At 38.7% G+C, this 15,240-nt stretch overlaps 4 protein-coding genes and 2 non-coding genes across 7 annotated transcripts; 4 read left to right on the top strand and 2 right to left on the bottom strand.

Annotated features, from left to right (window-relative positions):
- The first annotated feature begins 348 nt into the window (after window positions 1-348).
- Window positions 349-4,558, top strand: LOC103844317 (protein TPX2). The gene is made up of 18 exons (XM_009121117.3): window positions 349-625; window positions 823-914; window positions 992-1,362; window positions 1,452-1,548; window positions 1,639-1,752; window positions 1,829-1,942; window positions 2,026-2,178; window positions 2,268-2,330; window positions 2,417-2,497; window positions 2,584-2,739; window positions 2,817-2,948; window positions 3,044-3,124; window positions 3,212-3,331; window positions 3,419-3,585; window positions 3,672-3,780; window positions 3,872-3,931; window positions 4,008-4,102; window positions 4,187-4,558. Exons 1-18 carry the CDS (start codon window positions 457-459, stop codon window positions 4,317-4,319), a joined length of 2,307 nt encoding a protein of 768 aa, XP_009119365.1. The 5' UTR covers window positions 349-456; the 3' UTR covers window positions 4,320-4,558.
- A 6-nt stretch (window positions 4,559-4,564) lies between these two features.
- LOC103844319 (putative E3 ubiquitin-protein ligase RING1b) lies at window positions 4,565-7,914 on the bottom strand. Its single transcript, XM_009121118.3, has 7 exons — window positions 6,740-7,914; window positions 6,600-6,651; window positions 5,905-5,966; window positions 5,647-5,728; window positions 5,441-5,561; window positions 5,298-5,339; window positions 4,565-5,203 (listed from the first exon to the last, which is right to left on the bottom strand). The coding sequence occupies exons 1-7, from the start codon at window positions 6,855-6,857 to the stop codon at window positions 4,694-4,696; spliced, it is 987 nt and encodes a 328-aa protein (XP_009119366.1). The 5' UTR covers window positions 6,858-7,914; the 3' UTR covers window positions 4,565-4,693.
- Window positions 7,915-8,153: 239 nt separating this feature from the next.
- LOC103844320 (RNA polymerase II subunit 5-mediating protein homolog) lies at window positions 8,154-10,147 on the top strand. The gene is made up of 8 exons (XM_009121119.3): window positions 8,154-8,432; window positions 8,504-8,563; window positions 8,663-8,830; window positions 8,905-9,244; window positions 9,363-9,475; window positions 9,567-9,608; window positions 9,704-9,769; window positions 9,868-10,147. The coding sequence occupies exons 1-8, from the start codon at window positions 8,226-8,228 to the stop codon at window positions 9,922-9,924; spliced, it is 1,053 nt and encodes a 350-aa protein (XP_009119367.1). The 5' UTR covers window positions 8,154-8,225; the 3' UTR covers window positions 9,925-10,147.
- Window positions 10,148-10,590: 443 nt separating this feature from the next.
- LOC117129454 lies at window positions 10,591-10,678 on the top strand. Its single transcript, XR_004453103.1, has one exon. It is a non-coding gene; the product is annotated as a small nucleolar RNA R32/R81/Z41 (small nucleolar RNA).
- Window positions 10,679-10,789: 111 nt separating this feature from the next.
- LOC117129453 lies at window positions 10,790-10,881 on the top strand. Its single transcript, XR_004453102.1, has one exon. It is a non-coding gene; the product is annotated as a small nucleolar RNA snoR31/Z110/Z27 (small nucleolar RNA).
- Window positions 10,882-10,899: 18 nt separating this feature from the next.
- Window positions 10,900-14,963, bottom strand: LOC103844321 (probable serine/threonine-protein kinase At1g54610). 2 transcript variants are annotated; one of them, XM_009121120.2, is made up of 8 exons: window positions 14,784-14,963; window positions 13,906-14,672; window positions 13,517-13,801; window positions 13,117-13,437; window positions 12,363-12,590; window positions 12,074-12,280; window positions 11,624-11,998; window positions 11,299-11,546 (listed from the first exon to the last, which is right to left on the bottom strand). In XM_009121120.2, the coding sequence occupies exons 2-8, from the start codon at window positions 14,497-14,499 to the stop codon at window positions 11,385-11,387; spliced, it is 2,172 nt and encodes a 723-aa protein (XP_009119368.2). In that variant the 5' UTR covers window positions 14,500-14,672; window positions 14,784-14,963; the 3' UTR covers window positions 11,299-11,384. The 2 variants fall into 2 exon arrangements, with proteins under 2 accessions (XP_033138295.1, XP_009119368.2); XM_033282404.1 differs by lacking the exon at window positions 14,784-14,963 and having other exon boundaries at window positions 10,900-11,546; window positions 13,906-14,499.
- Window positions 14,964-15,240: the final 277 nt, after the last annotated feature.

Genomic DNA, 15,240 nt, shown 5'->3' with positions numbered 1-15,240 from the left:
TTCCAAAGCTTCTAAATTTGGTGCTTATTAGAGAAACAATCTTGTAATTTGACGGCAAAATATGTTCAATAATCATCCGATGAAGGTTTATTATTGCAATCGGTTCATAGGGACCTTGAAGTACGTTTGCGCATTTAGTGAAGAGAGACACTAATTGCTGTAATAGAAGACGTATTCAAGGAACAAACTGATCAGTAAAACAAAATTTCATTGGTGACGAAACGACGTCGTTGAACAAGGGAGATAAGCATCAAAACGACGCAGTTTCAAGGATATAGCCGTTAGAGAGAGGAGCCGATGCAGAAAAAGAAAAAAATCTTTATTCAAAATCTGACCGTTGTGACGGTACTCGTTCCTTTTTTATTCACATTCCCTCCGCAAAGAAGGAACCAAGAAAGAACATCTCTCTCGCACTCTCTCTCTCCCCCTAGTTCTGCGATTCGATCTGATATAGGCATGGAAGGAGCAACGGAGGAACCGATCGGTAGTGCTGCGACGGCGATCGTTGATCAGACCTACGAGTTCTTGGCGCCGCGATGGTTCGATTTCGTTAACGGAGAGACGGAGGACGAGGCTCGCCGAGCTGAGCTCTGGTTTGCATCGGCTCTTAGCTGCGCTCCTTCTCGTGAGTATCTTCGTTTGATCGCTAGATCCCTAGGTTTCGGAATCGTTGTTAGATCTGGGGTTTGGAGTTCTGATTTGAGTCTCAATTATGATTAGGGTTTCTGATTGAGAATCGAAATTAGGGATTGTAAGTTGAATCAAGATAATTTATGTTCAAAGTTTAATTCAAGTTTTGTGTGTGTGTGTGTGTGTGTGCAGCATCGGTTCCTAGAATCAAAGGAAGGAGATGTTTCAAGGTAGAGACAATGTGTAACTTCAATGAGGAAGAAGAAGAAGATAAACCAATAAAGGTTTCGCCTCAAATCAACAATGATTTATATCCATTGCAAGCAGGAAACTAATAATTAAGATTCAATTTTGTTTGCAGGATAAAGAACCGTCTGAACCAGTAGCTGCAACTATTGCTTCACAACCGGAGACTGATATTATCTCTGAGGCTAAGAAAGAAGAAGGTAATACTACTGAAGCAAGCACAATTAAGCCAACGCACAGTCGTTCCAAGGACAAAACGCCCAAGCAGATAGAAAACAAGGAGAACATTCCTCCTTCTAGGACAGAAGCTTGCACACCCAAACCACCACTGCAGTCATCTCATGGAGGAAAGTCAATGGACCTTAAGAAGCAGCAATCTGCTAGAAAGATAGCTAGTCTTTTGAGGAATCCATCTGCACTTAGGCCCAAAAATCAGTCACAGTCGTCGTCTCAACTGAAAGGAACTAATCAGAAAAGTGTGAAAAGGTACACTCTTCATAAACATTCCATACCCGAATCTGGTTTCACGTTCCTCTTGTAATCGTTTTGTTATGTGTTATGATGGCTCATTGCAGGGTAACGAGTCCCAAGAACATAGCTGGCACTACCAGTCTGATTCAGGATAACCAAGCCATCAAAAAACAAAAGCTAGATGATGGAAAATCAAGACAGGTGAGCCAAAATTTTCAGTAACATCAAGCTTAACTACATATCTCACTCCATGACTGAAACTGTTACCTCATCATCATTGTTTTTTCCTAGATTCTAAATCCAAAACCAACAACTCTGCTCCACAAGACAAGACAAGGTCTCGTTAACACCGGTTTCAACGTATGCCCTTCGGTCACGAAGCAAACTCCGAAGGAGAACAGGAAGGTACATTCTGCTTCATGGATGCTTATATAAGTTTTTTGACAGGCCCTGCTTCTCAACTCTTATGTTCACTTTTTAGGTTTATGTCCGTGAGCAAGTCGCACCTTTCATGTCAACTGCTGAATTGATGAAAAAGTTCCAAACAAGCACACGAGACTTGTCACTGCCTCATGCCAACCCTTCTCTTCCACAGGTAATCTCTTGATACTTATTCCTTTTTATTTTCTTGGAATATATTCAATTAACTTCCAGGCCGCTGCTGCTTTCCTTGTGCAGAACCGAACTAAGTTGACACTGACAAGACCAAAGGAGCCCGAGTTTGTGACATCCCAACGAGCTCGTCCTGTAAGAGTGAAGAGCAGTGCAGAGCTTGAGGAAGAGATGTTGGCAAAGATTCCCAAATTTAAAGCTCGACCTGTGAACAAGAAGGTAATGCATCTGGTTTCAGAGTGGTATATATCTACCTCATAAATAGAAATCTAAAACAAAACAATGCATTCTCTTTTTTTTTTATGCAGATTTTGGCAGCTCCAGCTTTGCCTGCGCCTCAGAGAAGCACACCACAACTGCCAGAATTTCAGGTAGAGACAGACATTCAGAGAGTATGATCATTTTAGAAACGAATGTGTTATTGATCTACAAGAGGCTCATATCTTACTATTTGCAGGAATTCCATCTTGAAACAATGGCGAGGGCTAGCCAACATGCAGAGACATCTTCAATTGCTTCAACAGAAGTGTCTAAGCAGGTATGGAACTTATTCTTTGGCTACAGAAATGTTTTATGTACTTGGTTTCATGCCATCTGATATGCCTCTGTTTTCTTTGCACCCAGCATAATGATTGTAGGCCTCACCTTACTGCACCAAAGAGCCCCGTGCTCCAAACAATGTTAAGAGCTCGTCCTACTAAAGCAAAAACAACTGCGGAACTTGAGCAAGAGGAACTAGAGAAGGCACCAAAATTCAAAGCAAAACCTTTAAACAAAAAGGTAACTAAACAAGTGATATAGACTTACATCTACTTTTTATATCTCGATCTAACTTGTAAGCACATGAACCCGTCCAGATATTTGAAAGTAAAGGAGAGATGGGCATCTTTTGCAACATGAAGAAGCACATAACCATACCTCAAGAGTTCCACTTTGCGACAGATGAGAGGATATCTCAGCCATGTCCTGTCGTAGATATATTCGACAAGGTATTTAGTATATTTCAACTAATAGAGCCTGCTTTTTATGCAAGTTTTATGTTCGACTGGATATAATCGTGTTTGACACAACTACTTCTTGTCAGCTCTCATTGACCTCTGACTCTTGCCATGAAAAGCCTCTACCAAGGAACACTGCTCCAAACCCCTTCAACCTAAGGACAGAAGTATGTACTACTACGAACAAACAAAAGTGACATGACTTGGCCACCAAACTTTACTGACCGTTTGTTTTATTACTTTGCGACATCCAGGAACGAGGCGCTGAAAAGGAGAAAAAGTTTGTAATGGAGATCACTCAGAAGCTGATAGGAGATGAAAGGGCCAGAGTTCCAAAAGCAAACCCATATCCTTACACAACCGACTATCCCGTGGTATGCAATACCTTCCTTGCTTCGTTTTTTTTGGAGTTGGGAAAGAGATGATGGTGTTGAAAATCTTACGTGTTCCAACTCTCTCAGGTACCACCAAAACCAGAACCCAAGCAATGCACAAAGCCAGAACCGTTCCAGTTAGAGAGTCTATTGAGGCACGAAGAAGAAATGCGAAGAGAAAGGGAAGAGAGGATGAGAATGGAGAGAGAAGAAGCTCAGAAGAGACTCTTCAAAGCACAACCAGTTATAAAAGAGTAAGTGACCTGCACCTTTTGCTTTTTTCATATATCCAGAAATCTTATCGAAAATCTAACTCTATAGCTTGTTATGAACAACACAGGGACCCAATCCCTGTTCCAGAGAAAGTACGAAAGCCTCTCACAGAGATTCAGGAGTTCAACCTCCATGTAGAGCATCGAGCTGTTGAGAGAGCAGATTTTGATCAGAAGGTAAGGTTTTCCTGTCATTTCAACAACTAAAGGAATGCTTGCTTACACAAGTTCTGAACTGATAAATTATCATTATTTCTGGAAAAAACAGATCAAAGAGAAGGAGAATCAATACAAGAGATACCGTGAAGAGAGTGAAGCTGCAAAAATGGTATGCAAACCACACACACTTAACTTGTAAATATATCTCACAAACTTTTCTCAAAATGTAATAAAAACGTTATCAGGTGGAGGAAGAGAGGTTTCTAAAGCAAATGAGAAAGACGATGGTTCCTCATGCTAGACCTGTGCCTAACTTCAACAAACCCTTCTTACCTCAGAAGTAAGTTTCCCACTCAATAGAAAGAAAAAAACAAAACAAAACCAATCTTCTCTTGTTTTGATTAAAACGTTATGTCAAACACAGGTCCAACAAGGAGATCACGAAACCAAAATCCCCAAACCTTAGAGTGATCAAAAGAACCGAGAGAAGAACTATGATGGCTCCTCCACCAACTGTGTCTGCAGCTACCAGTGCTTCAGCTGGTCAGATGAGATAGTTTGCGGAATGAGGAGACTTTTCCTGGAAGCAGCTGAAATGTTCATGAATGCTTGAACCTACATCCCCCTTAGGACTTGCTAATATATTAGTAGTAGTACATTCTCTTATGTGCCCTTATTCAAATGTAATGATAGAAAACTTGTTTCATGTTTAACATTCTCTTATGTGTTCTTATTCAAATGTAAACTTGAAATGATTATCCTAATGATATAAAACCTGTTTCATGTTTGACACCAACCAGCATAAACAACCAAATATTTCTCAGCCAAATCCAACTGCAGTGCAGATTTAAGTTTTTACAAAACCAAAACATTAATATTATCATCTGCAATCTTTAGACACAGGTCAAGAAAATGCAATTTCTTTTGTTACCTAGACACTGTTACTCTCTAAGGTACTGAGATAATCCACAAGTCTGTTCAAGCGAGCATTCCTAACACTCTTACTACTACTAGCTCCTTGGTTATTATTCGCTTGCCTTGCGTTACTCCTTCTGCCGCCTTTTCCCCATGCAAACCCATGTGCTATGCCTCTGCTGTCTCTATGATGCGCCTCCTCTGTGACATTATTAGCGCAGTTATTATCATTGTTGCTTGGACATGAAGAAGAAGAAGGGTGAGCTGTAGAACGAGTTGCAGAGCGCCTATTTCTTTTTCTCGGCAGTATTTTAGCAGAAGACGAAGCGTTGACTCTGTTGTTATCACCATCATCATCATGGGCGGCTTGTGATGTATCATGCACCATGTTTCTGCTGTTCCTCCTCCTTCTTCTGGAGCCACTACCACTAGGCTGTGATCTCGGTAAGACCCCTGCATCTTTACCAGAAGACTTCACAAGGGCCTCAGATTGTCTCTGCGATACTTGAGCTATAGTTGCTTGAAACTACAAAACAGCAGCCACAGACGCACAAATTGTAATAGAAGCATTAAATGTTACTTAAGTGAGTGTCTTAAGAGGCAAACCCTCGGGTTCTGACCTGCTTATTACGAGCCAACTCATCTTCATCAAAAGCCAAATCCTGAAACAAAAAAGAAAGCAATCTCTCATAAGTAAACCGTTCTCTCTATAATCTAAAATGATTTAAAAAGAGAAAAAGAAAAGTGTAGATGCTTCATTCACCTGCTCCTCATTACTATCGACATTTCCGAATATAGCTGCAATAAAAGCATCGAATTTGGGGTCGGGTCTTAATGAACGTCGGCTGGGTACATGTTTTCTACAAGCAGGACACTCATGGTTCCTGAAAATTCATTTTTGCCAATTAATAAAACTCACAATAAGCTTCCTATATAGCAATGCTAAAACATGTAAATAGAAAGGCATACCCAAATCTCATTGACTTATCAATGCACTCTTGACAAAACCGATGGAGACATTCCATGAAAGTCCTTGTTTTCCTTATAATTCCTGCAACAATGAGAAAAACAGAAGCATGCGAATAAAGTTGATAATGTAAGAACCATATACAGCAAGCTTGTGGTATGTCAGAGTGATTAGGTAGTCAACACTGACACTAATGGGGGGTGGAAAGAGAAGTTAAAGCTGATTAACTTTGAAATATAGATGTGCAGAAGAGCAAGTACCTAAACATATAGGACACTGCACGTACTTACGGATATCCTCTAGATCAATACCTTCTATAAATCTGCAAATAATTCATCAAAAGTCAGAGATGATCAACTACTAGAGACTCATAACACATGAAGCTTAAGTCAAATGGAAGATAAAATCATTTCAAGATCAATCTACACAATGTCATACTCTCCTACTAGTGATCAAACGTAAGCACAATGCTATTTGAGCAATAATATTTTGTGATATTTGGTAAAAACACGACAGTAATAATACCATGCAAGCAAGAACCAATACAATGCATCGGATCAGTTTCATACTTAATGTTAAGCTAAAAGAGACTCATGACACTGGAATTTAAGTCAAAGGGAAGATAAAATCATTTTAAGATTAGTCTACACAATGTCATACTCACCTACCAGTGATCAAGCGTAAGCACAATGCTACTTAAGCTATAAAATTTTGTGATATTTGAGTAAAAACATAATAGTAACTATAACATGCAAGAAATAAAGAACCAATACAATGCATCGGATCAGTTTCTAGAGTGTAAACTATGGACATAGCATCAGAGAACACTGGTTCTACTTTAAAACCATCAAAACAGAACAGTGACACTAACAATCATAAATGTCAAATCTGGTAATGAGAGCTTAATATTTTGGTACAGAGAACCGAGAAGCAAAGGGAAGATAATTGTTGTTACTCTGATTCTGATTGCTCTTCTGATGTAGAAGATGAACTTCTCTCCTTGGAACCTGTATTTGATCAAAGAAGCCGATCACTTTAACATTCATTATACATACGTATCCACAAGTAATATGCAACTATAAACCAAACCTTTACCTTCTTCTTCCATTACATCCATGTGGTCCGGATCTTCTTCTTTCTCCTCAGCTTGTGTGGTACGACCAAGTTGGTCGTCTTTTTTCTCGGCGGCGGAAAAGTTGTTCAACGCAGGCATTGTTTGTGATGGTAGTGGTTTGTTGTCTTCTGCCTTTGCTTTGTTTTTGGTTCGGTGCCAAAGGAGAGACGGAAAAGGAGAAAGGAAGGCTGACGAAGAAAACGGAGAGACTTTTTCCTTCACCTTTTCCTCTGTTTCTTATTTATTTTCTCAAGTAATTTTAATATCATAGTCTTCAGCCTAATTTTTGTTTTCCTTGTAATCACATATACTTATTTGGGAGAATTGAGCTTTCTCATCCAAGCAATGGTGATCTTTATACCTATACAAATCTGAAAACAATTAAGATATTTTTCCAAATTTAGTATTTAAGACCGAATCTACTTTTGACTAACCTCGCGGTAGTAGTCAAATAGTAATAATTATTTGACCCGCTAATATATTGACGAATATATCTCATCAACGACGTCGTTCAAATCAAAACGACATCGTTTTAAATAACAGATCGTATTTAGAGATTTGGTGTTGCTTTGTCTTAAATTTATCATTTTGTATTTATTTCCTTGCATAATTATAAAATTAAATTCTTATTCATTATCTATTATTCTTAAACCATTTTACTCGTTGACAAATGCATTGGAAATACATTTTTAGTAACAAACAATATCATACAAGAATTTTAAGTTTGTCTATTGTAATTAAAAATTAGGTTTTCTAAATTTACAATTTTATCAAAAATACTGCTATTTATTAAAGCTTACCTATAACATTAAAACTTTGTGAGAGTTGCATATATTCCTCTTAAGCTTATTATATAAACTTTTGTTTTGTTTTTCTTTTTGGAAAGTGTTTAGTGTAATGAAGTAATAACGGGATGTGGATCCAAAGATGTACTGAATTTGGAGTGTTGAATTAAAACCTCGCACATGTCGTCGGCCTTGTTTTTGTGTATTACATACATGTTCGTGTGTTAAGCCTACTTGCCAACCATTTGCATTATCACCATTCTCCACACTTTGCATTACATGTGAGGCATGTGTGTTTGAACTATATTACACATAATAATAATAATCCAATAAATAATCAAGATTAGTAGAAAATTATTTAAAATAATGCAACTTTAACATTTGTCAGTAGGGTAGGCCTAAAAATGTAACAATCAAAACGGTGATAGAAACTTATAGCACATGACCCTTCTTTCAGAAAAAAAAAAATCTTTCATTTTTATACCCAATTGAATATTTAACTTTAGAAAAATATAATGGGCCATAACAGTAGAAAAAATATATTGGGCCGTACCGTAACATATCAGCCCAAGAAGTTCAGTATTAGATATAAAGCCTTTTTTGTGCAGTAGAGACACTTCCCTCTCGTTTTTTTTTTTGTTCTCTCTTCTCCAATCGGTTTGTTTCTCGAACCCTTATCGGAATGGAGCCGCCGCAGACGAAGGGAACAGTTACGCCTCTAGCGTCGCTGTTCTCAGAGGAGGAGGCTCGGAAAGCAGCGAGCTACGTCGAGGAGAGAATCAGAGAGAAGCGGGAAGAGATGAATCGTCTCCAACGGTTCGTCGATGAGAACGACAATCTCATCAGTCTCGTCAAGAAGCTCCCCGAGAAGCTCCATCACAACATCATGGCGAGTTTTTTTCAATCCTTTATATTATAATTTCGTACTCTTTTTTGATTGAATCTTTTGTACACACACAGGTTCCCTTCGGTAAAATTGCGTTTTTTCCAGGTCGGTTGATTCACACCAACGAGTGTTTGGTAAGTTTCTAGAAGCTTCTAGAAGCTTAGTGTGGAGTTAAAATTAGTTTAATTTTTTTTAAAAAATAGGTTTGAACTTAAGCAAATGCTTTGTTTTAGGTGTTTTTGGGAGAGAATTATTATACGGACAGAACATCGAAGCAGACCGTTGATGTTTTGAGGAGAAGAGACAAGACTTTGCAGTCACAGATTCATTCACTTAAAGCTGAGATTGATGATTTTCAAACGGAGGCTTCGTTCTTTGCTAATACTGCTTCAGAAGCAGCGGTATGTTTCTTCTGTTGGTGCTTTTATCCTTTTTAATTTTTGGATATGCATCTTAAGTGGTGTTTCTTTAATAGGAAGGAGTTCTTGAGATTAGAGAAGAGTATGAAGAAGAAGAAGAAGATTCTGGAACTGTGCTTCAGCGAGGTGTTGAGAAAGAGGCTTCTGGTGTTTCTGGAGGAGAGGCGGGAGAAGGTGAAGATAAAGACGATGAGTTTGCTCGGATCATGTCTAGGTTGAATGAACTTGAAATGGAAGAAGAACAGGAGGAGGGTGAGGATGGGGATGATGGAAGTGAAGAACATGATGTGGAGGAGAGGGAGCTCGATGTTGTGAAGGGTCTTGGAGATAAAACAGATGACAATGGGATTGGATATGAGGAATCTGTTCTTGAGAAGCCACAATATCTCCAAAAAGGTTATAGCTCTATGATCCAAAAGCAGTTCAGATATAAGAAAAGTTTGACTTCATTGTCGAATCAAGATTGAATAATCTTCAATTCTCTAACCAACATCTTATCTTCTTTTATGAACAGAGGATAAATCACGTGGTGGAATTCCCCAGCAAAACGCTGAAACATGGAGAGACTTTCAAGCAACCTCCAGAGGAAAAGCAAGTTCCAGTGTTGTAGGTCCACAAAAGATTGAGGTATATCTATCTCATACTCTAAGCTATACTTAAAACCCAAATACAGAAACAAGAATCTCACACATGGTCATGTCAACTTTTTTTGGTGCAGTCACCTATACAGAAACAGGAGCCCAAGTTTGATACTAACAAGGTTACGTATCTCTCTCTCGCTCAAATGTTTGCTAGTAGTATAGTTACTATGGCAGATCTGATAAGCTTGTTAAATATCTGCTCCCAACCGTGTAGGCTTTTACTGGATCAATCGTAGAGCACACCCATAATCTAGAAACCAACACCCACGGCAAAATGCAGGTATGTTTCTACCATACGATACGACACACACAATGCTGAAAATATGATTCTTATTGCATGTTTTTGTTGGTTTATTTATTTATTTATTATGTAAGCAGCCTTCAGGGTCTCAGCCATCAAAACCGGTTTCAAGATTCAAGGCACAGAGAAGGTAGCAAGCAAGGAGTGAGGTCTATGTACAATTTTGTTTGGTTTTGCCTTCTGATATGTAAGAACTAAGAACACATACATGTGTGCATCTTAATATCAGGAAGTTTGATACTTTTGACTATGTCTTACAAGGTCTGTTTGAAAGTGTGTAATCAATCGCAGTGCGAGAGAGAAATTTGAAAAAAAAGTTGTAATTTTGAGATATTTTAGAAACTTTAACTGCTGTTATTCTAGTTATTAGAAAATATGAGGCCTAAAGGCAAATTTATCACGAAATAGATGGGAACGGTGCCGTTTAGGACTGGGCTGATTCTAACTAAAACCCAAATTGTACTTTTAACCTGATTTGCCTTAGTGTGGTTCCGCGACGGTGTTTTGAGACTGGGCTGAATCTAACTAAAGCCCAAATAATACTTTTGTACGAACATGCTTTTAAGTGTTTCTTGTTCATCTCCAATCAAAGCGAAGCCCAAATTGTACTTTTGTCCGAACATAACTTTTAGGTTTAGGGCTTCATGTCCGTTCCTTTATATACTTCGATCTCCCAATGCGAATCACATCACCGAGATAAGACGCCAGTTTCTATTCATTACCAATGAAATTTTCTGTTCCCTCTAATAATTTTTTGATTCTGCATATGTGAATTATTTGGTTTTCAAAGTGTTTTTCTCAAAAGAAAGTGATGAAAGTTGTAGATCTGTGATAATCTTTTGATGATCGATAAAAAATTCAACTCGCTACGTTCTTTCTGATTCTTACTTCTTTTAAGTTCCTTTCACGGTTTTGTTGAAAACTTTCTTCTCATTAAATGGGCTCGATCTTTTTGATTCAGCTCAACTCGGTTTTGATATATTTTTGAAGATTGTAATACTGGAGAAGTGATGATAAATCAGTTTAAATCTTAGGACACCTTCTGACACATTAATGTGTATGAGAATGACTTCTAATATTCTGATCTTCAGTTTTGTATTCTTTTTTTCATTTGTTTTCATCTCTGTCAATCCCTTGAATTGTTTTTGTTAGACTTATTGGTGTCAAATGACTTGAGTTCTTGACATGATTAGCCTTAATTGCCCAGGAGGATTCAGTCAGATATTTAAATCTGAATTTTAAGACAATCCAGTGGCGATGAGATGGGAAGAATTGAATTTGAATTAAGAGAATCTGAAATTATCTCTACCGGCGATGAGATTATGATTCAATCCATTACAACAATAACCATAGTCTAATCTTTTAATCATATATACACAAATCAAGCTCTATAAAGACACATCGTAAATACAACAATTTAATTAAACAATAGCCGCTTTAAGCCGTAATCATCGTAGACAGATGGAATAATAATCCAAATAAATGAACCACCAGATACATATCTATGACTGATCTTTTACTCAACTGGTGCTGGCTTCTCCGTTTGAACAAGCTCGTTCACTCTAGTTTCGAAACTTAAAAGACAGTCCAGTCTTCATGATTGTTCACACTTATCAGTTTTGTCTTCCCGAGCCTTCTGTTCTTGTCTACTAAACTCCTGAAGCTGCCTGTCATGTTCCTCAAGCATCTGATCCACTCTGCTTGGCTGTTCCAACAACGGTCCGGACGTGTAAATCTTGCTATCACTTGGATTATACTGTGCACATAGAAACAATATAAGTTGATAAAAATTGCTGCAAAAGGAGAGAATCAAAACAGAGAATATCAACTAACCCAAGATGGGTCGATTGGTATTGTCATATGTCTACTATCCATAGTGTCCGCTCTAGTGTATGCTCTTCTATCTCTTCTTCTTTGATTCGTTACTGGCTGATCTAATAACGCCTTGGAGGAGACTGAACCTGACAAAACCCTCGGGTTTACTCTAGATGGAGGGTATCTAGGAGGAGGTGCATTCTCCTTCACATACATTGTTGACTTAGCCACGTTCCGGTTGCTCATCAATGGACCTGAGTATGAAACTCTCTCACCGCTTTGATTGTTTCTTGTTTGCATATTTGGATATTCAGGAACTGGGACATGAGAAGTCCTCTCCTCCTTAAACGACTTGAAACTCTCGTTTCTGCTCTTCAAATCTAGATATGGTTTCTGCATTTGCCACACACAGAAAGAGTGATTTGCTTTGTGACCTTGAAAGTTAAAGACCATAATAGAGTTACTTACATCCATTGACATTGATAGAGAGTGATTTGCTCTGATCGGTGGGATAGCTTTTCTCTCGTGTGATCTTCTCCCCTGAGAGTCTTGCCTTTCTTGTTTCTCAGGTCGTTGCCTTTTCTCTTCATCACGCAATTTAGCATCAATCTCTTTACTAGGTGGATACTTTGGTAGACAAGATGGATCACAAGCCAACGGCTTGGTTTTAAAGTACTGACCAAAACAAACAAAAAGAGTGTTGTGAATAAGTATACTTCCATGATCACATAATCACATGAAACCAAGAACAAGTTACCTCACTCTGAAGGGCACTACTTGCAGAGCTCCGGTGATCAGGATCTATGGAGAGTAACGTCTCTAAAAGCAAAAGAACACTCTCGGGAAAGTCCTTGTACATCTCTGATAACTTTCTTCTGTAAGGAATAGCAGTTCTGAATCCAGCTGAAGACGGTAAGTTATGTTTCCTCCAGTAACTTTCTGTTGGTGAACCACATAGCTTGAAGATCTTATGCAACTGTTCTACCTAGAAAAGATCAATCACTACTAAACTTGAGTTAACTTTTTAACAACATGCAAGCAGATTATAAGCAGGACCGGATCTGAAAACTTTTAACCAAAAATTTAACCGAACTAACCAAAATCTGAAAGCAAACTAACCAAAATGACCAAACCGAACTAACCAAAATAACCAAACAAACCGGTCTTTTCTTCAATTTAACCAAGCTAACCGTAAAACCGAAAACTTCGGTAAAATTTTTGAAACCAAACTAACCGAAAATCGAACCGAACTTTTTTGATTCACTTTGGTGAGATTTTGACCGACCCGAACAAACCGAATTCCAAACTACCTGACCGAACTAACCGAAAACCAACCCGCAGGCCTAACCGGATCTGGAACAGCCAATGAAACATTGGTATTGATCCCAAAAATGTTTAAATGTTATATATATTTAAGACCTCAAATTATGAACTTTAAAAAAAAAATTTTATAGCCCCCCAGAACCTCAGATCAGGCTTTTTGAGATTATAAGAATGTGCATTTAATTTACCTCGGTTTTTCCAGGTAGGATCGGTTTACCAGCGTACAATTCACCTAAGATGCAACCAGTGCTCCAAAGATCAACCCCAACACCGTAATGAGAAGCTCCAAGCAAAAGCTCTGGTGGTCGGTACCAAAGAGTGACAACATGGCTAGTCAAAGCAACAGTTCTCGCCTTGGGGTCGAAGAACGTCGCTAAACCAAAATCAGCTATCTTCAGAACTCCATTACCATCGATCAGAAGATTCGAACCCTTTATATCTCGATGAAGCACGCCGCGGCTGTGACAATGTTCAAGCCCACTTAGAAGCTGTCGCATGTAACACTTAACCTAAACACAACATAGACATAAAAGAAATCTACACTTAGTAAAATAAGATAGCAAAGCATCTACGTGCACTAGTTAGTACCTGAGGCTCTGTGAACTTGACACCGGGGAGTGAGGAGAGTCCCACGAGATCGTGGTCCATGTAGTCAAAGACTAAGTAGAGGGACGATGAGACGGGGGCGGTGATGAGTCCTTCTAGTTTGAGGACGTTGGGATGGTCTAGACGCCGCATTACTATGATCTCTCTGGCCATGAACTTGACGCTTTCTATGTCGTTGAGATCGAACCGGACTTTTTTTAGCGCGACGATCTTGTCGTGAGTGAGGTCACGTGCTCTGTAGACGCTGCTATACGTTCCTTGACCAATCTGCATCCACAACAACAAAAAGTAAGTTCTACAACACAACACAAAACAAAACAAAAAACAAAACAAAAAACAAAACAAAACTGAAAGTTGCATAAGAAACTTACTTTCTCAAGTTTCTCAAAGGTACTTGCTCGACGTGGAGCCCAATCAACTAACGCCTCACCAGCAACTGAGACTAGCCACGTAGGCCATCCTGCTGACACTACTTGCTTCAGCTCTGTGTCCTCTGGAGCAGCAGCGACACTCAGGTTCTTACTTAACTCCCGAGGAACAACAGCTTGAACTTCTGGTTCCTTGTCAATCTGATGATGATCAGACAACCTTTTGGAACTCAACTTTTCAAATTCAATCAATCGAACTTTGGAGTCAGTGCTATTCCATCTATCTAGCTTCGGCTCTATGCCTGGTTTCACAGCAGGACTCGGGGCCTTTCTCAGTTCTTGGTCATGAACAGCTAACTGAGGATTCTCCAGTATCTTCTCAACCTGATGATCGCAAAACCTATTGGAGCTCAACATTTCGGATTCGATCAACTTATAATCTTTGGCGTCTCTCTTGCTACTCGATCTATCAAACACAACTTGAGGTTGGATCCACTCATCTACCCTCCTCGACGAATCAAAACGCGAGGAACGTTTCTCCGATGCTAGTGTGGACTTTCTACGAAAAGGCCTTTGTTTAGAACTTACGCAACCCATCGTAAGCTCTAAACCAAGAGTCTATTACACACATAGACATACACAAACCATCAACACCAAGATGCACACGCAAAGACACAAACTTTAACTGCTCAGCGCAAAACCCACATCACAAGAACCATCAAAAGCCCCTTGATCGATATTTTTTCTTCTTCTCTGGAAGACCAAAGACACTGTAAGATCATAAACAGAGGTCAGAGTGGTTCCAAACCGGGAAAAGTCAAGACCTTTTGTCGGAATTCAGTTATTGAATCAAGAGAAGCTCGAAAACAGAGGATTTATACCTTGATGATGACTGACTCTAGCGTGAGCGTTGAAATGGAATCAAAGAGGGGAAGCGAAGAGAGCAGTGATGCAAAAGGAGAGATTTTTTTTTTTTTTTGGGTTGGTGTTACAGATTTGACTAATTAAACGCATACGTACAGTGATGTGAACACCATCGATATATAATAAAAGAGTTGTAATAAAGAGCTTAAAGTCAAATTTGTCGATAACTAACTCAGCCGCCCTGCCCTGCCCTGTCAATAAAAGATAGGAGTGTTAATTGAACTCTTTAGTTATTTATTTGGTAGATGATTTGTTTTGAGATGTTAAAGGCAGATAATTTTGTGTCAAAATGTTAATTTCACTAATCAATGGTAAAATTATGTATGTTTTTACATCAATTATGTATCTTAACATGCGGAATATAATATTTATGTACAAGACTGATTTGTATTGACCACTTTATTTCTTTTAATT

This window comes from Brassica rapa, chromosome A10 (assembly GCF_000309985.2).
Source record: "Brassica rapa cultivar Chiifu-401-42 chromosome A10, CAAS_Brap_v3.01, whole genome shotgun sequence".
NCBI classification, from domain to species: domain Eukaryota; kingdom Viridiplantae; phylum Streptophyta; class Magnoliopsida; order Brassicales; family Brassicaceae; genus Brassica; species Brassica rapa.
Note: the sequence above shows the minus strand (reverse complement) of the source record. Positions and strands in the feature narration are given on the sequence as shown.

Excerpts from the sequence above, each read along its gene's own strand:
- LOC103844317 (XM_009121117.3), top strand. The coding sequence starts at position 457 with ATGGAAGGAGCAACGGAGGAACCGATCGGTAGTGCTGCGACGGCGATC. Across the intron at positions 2,498-2,583 it reads CAACAGAAGTGTCTAAGCAG|CATAATGATTGTAGGCCTCA; the intron begins GTATGGAACTTA and ends CTTTGCACCCAG. Across the intron at positions 4,103-4,186 it reads AAACCCTTCTTACCTCAGAA|GTCCAACAAGGAGATCACGA; the intron begins GTAAGTTTCCCA and ends TGTCAAACACAG.
- LOC103844319 (XM_009121118.3), bottom strand. The coding sequence starts at position 6,857 with ATGCCTGCGTTGAACAACTTTTCCGCCGCCGAGAAAAAAGACGACCAA. Across the intron at positions 5,967-6,599 it reads GAAGAGCAATCAGAATCAGA|ATTTATAGAAGGTATTGATC; the intron begins GTAACAACAATT and ends AATTATTTGCAG. Across the intron at positions 5,562-5,646 it reads GATAAGTCAATGAGATTTGG|GAACCATGAGTGTCCTGCTT; the intron begins GTATGCCTTTCT and ends ATGAATTTTCAG.
- LOC103844320 (XM_009121119.3), top strand. The coding sequence starts at position 8,226 with ATGGAGCCGCCGCAGACGAAGGGAACAGTTACGCCTCTAGCGTCGCTG. Across the intron at positions 8,433-8,503 it reads AGCTCCATCACAACATCATG|GTTCCCTTCGGTAAAATTGC; the intron begins GCGAGTTTTTTT and ends GTACACACACAG. Across the intron at positions 9,770-9,867 it reads ACACCCACGGCAAAATGCAG|CCTTCAGGGTCTCAGCCATC; the intron begins GTATGTTTCTAC and ends TTATGTAAGCAG.
- LOC103844321 (XM_009121120.2), bottom strand. The coding sequence starts at position 14,499 with ATGGGTTGCGTAAGTTCTAAACAAAGGCCTTTTCGTAGAAAGTCCACA. Across the intron at positions 13,802-13,905 it reads CCTTTGAGAAACTTGAGAAA|ATTGGTCAAGGAACGTATAG; the intron begins GTAAGTTTCTTA and ends TTGTGGATGCAG. Across the intron at positions 11,999-12,073 it reads CTCTATCAATGTCAATGGAT|AAACCATATCTAGATTTGAA; the intron begins GTAAGTAACTCT and ends TGGCAAATGCAG.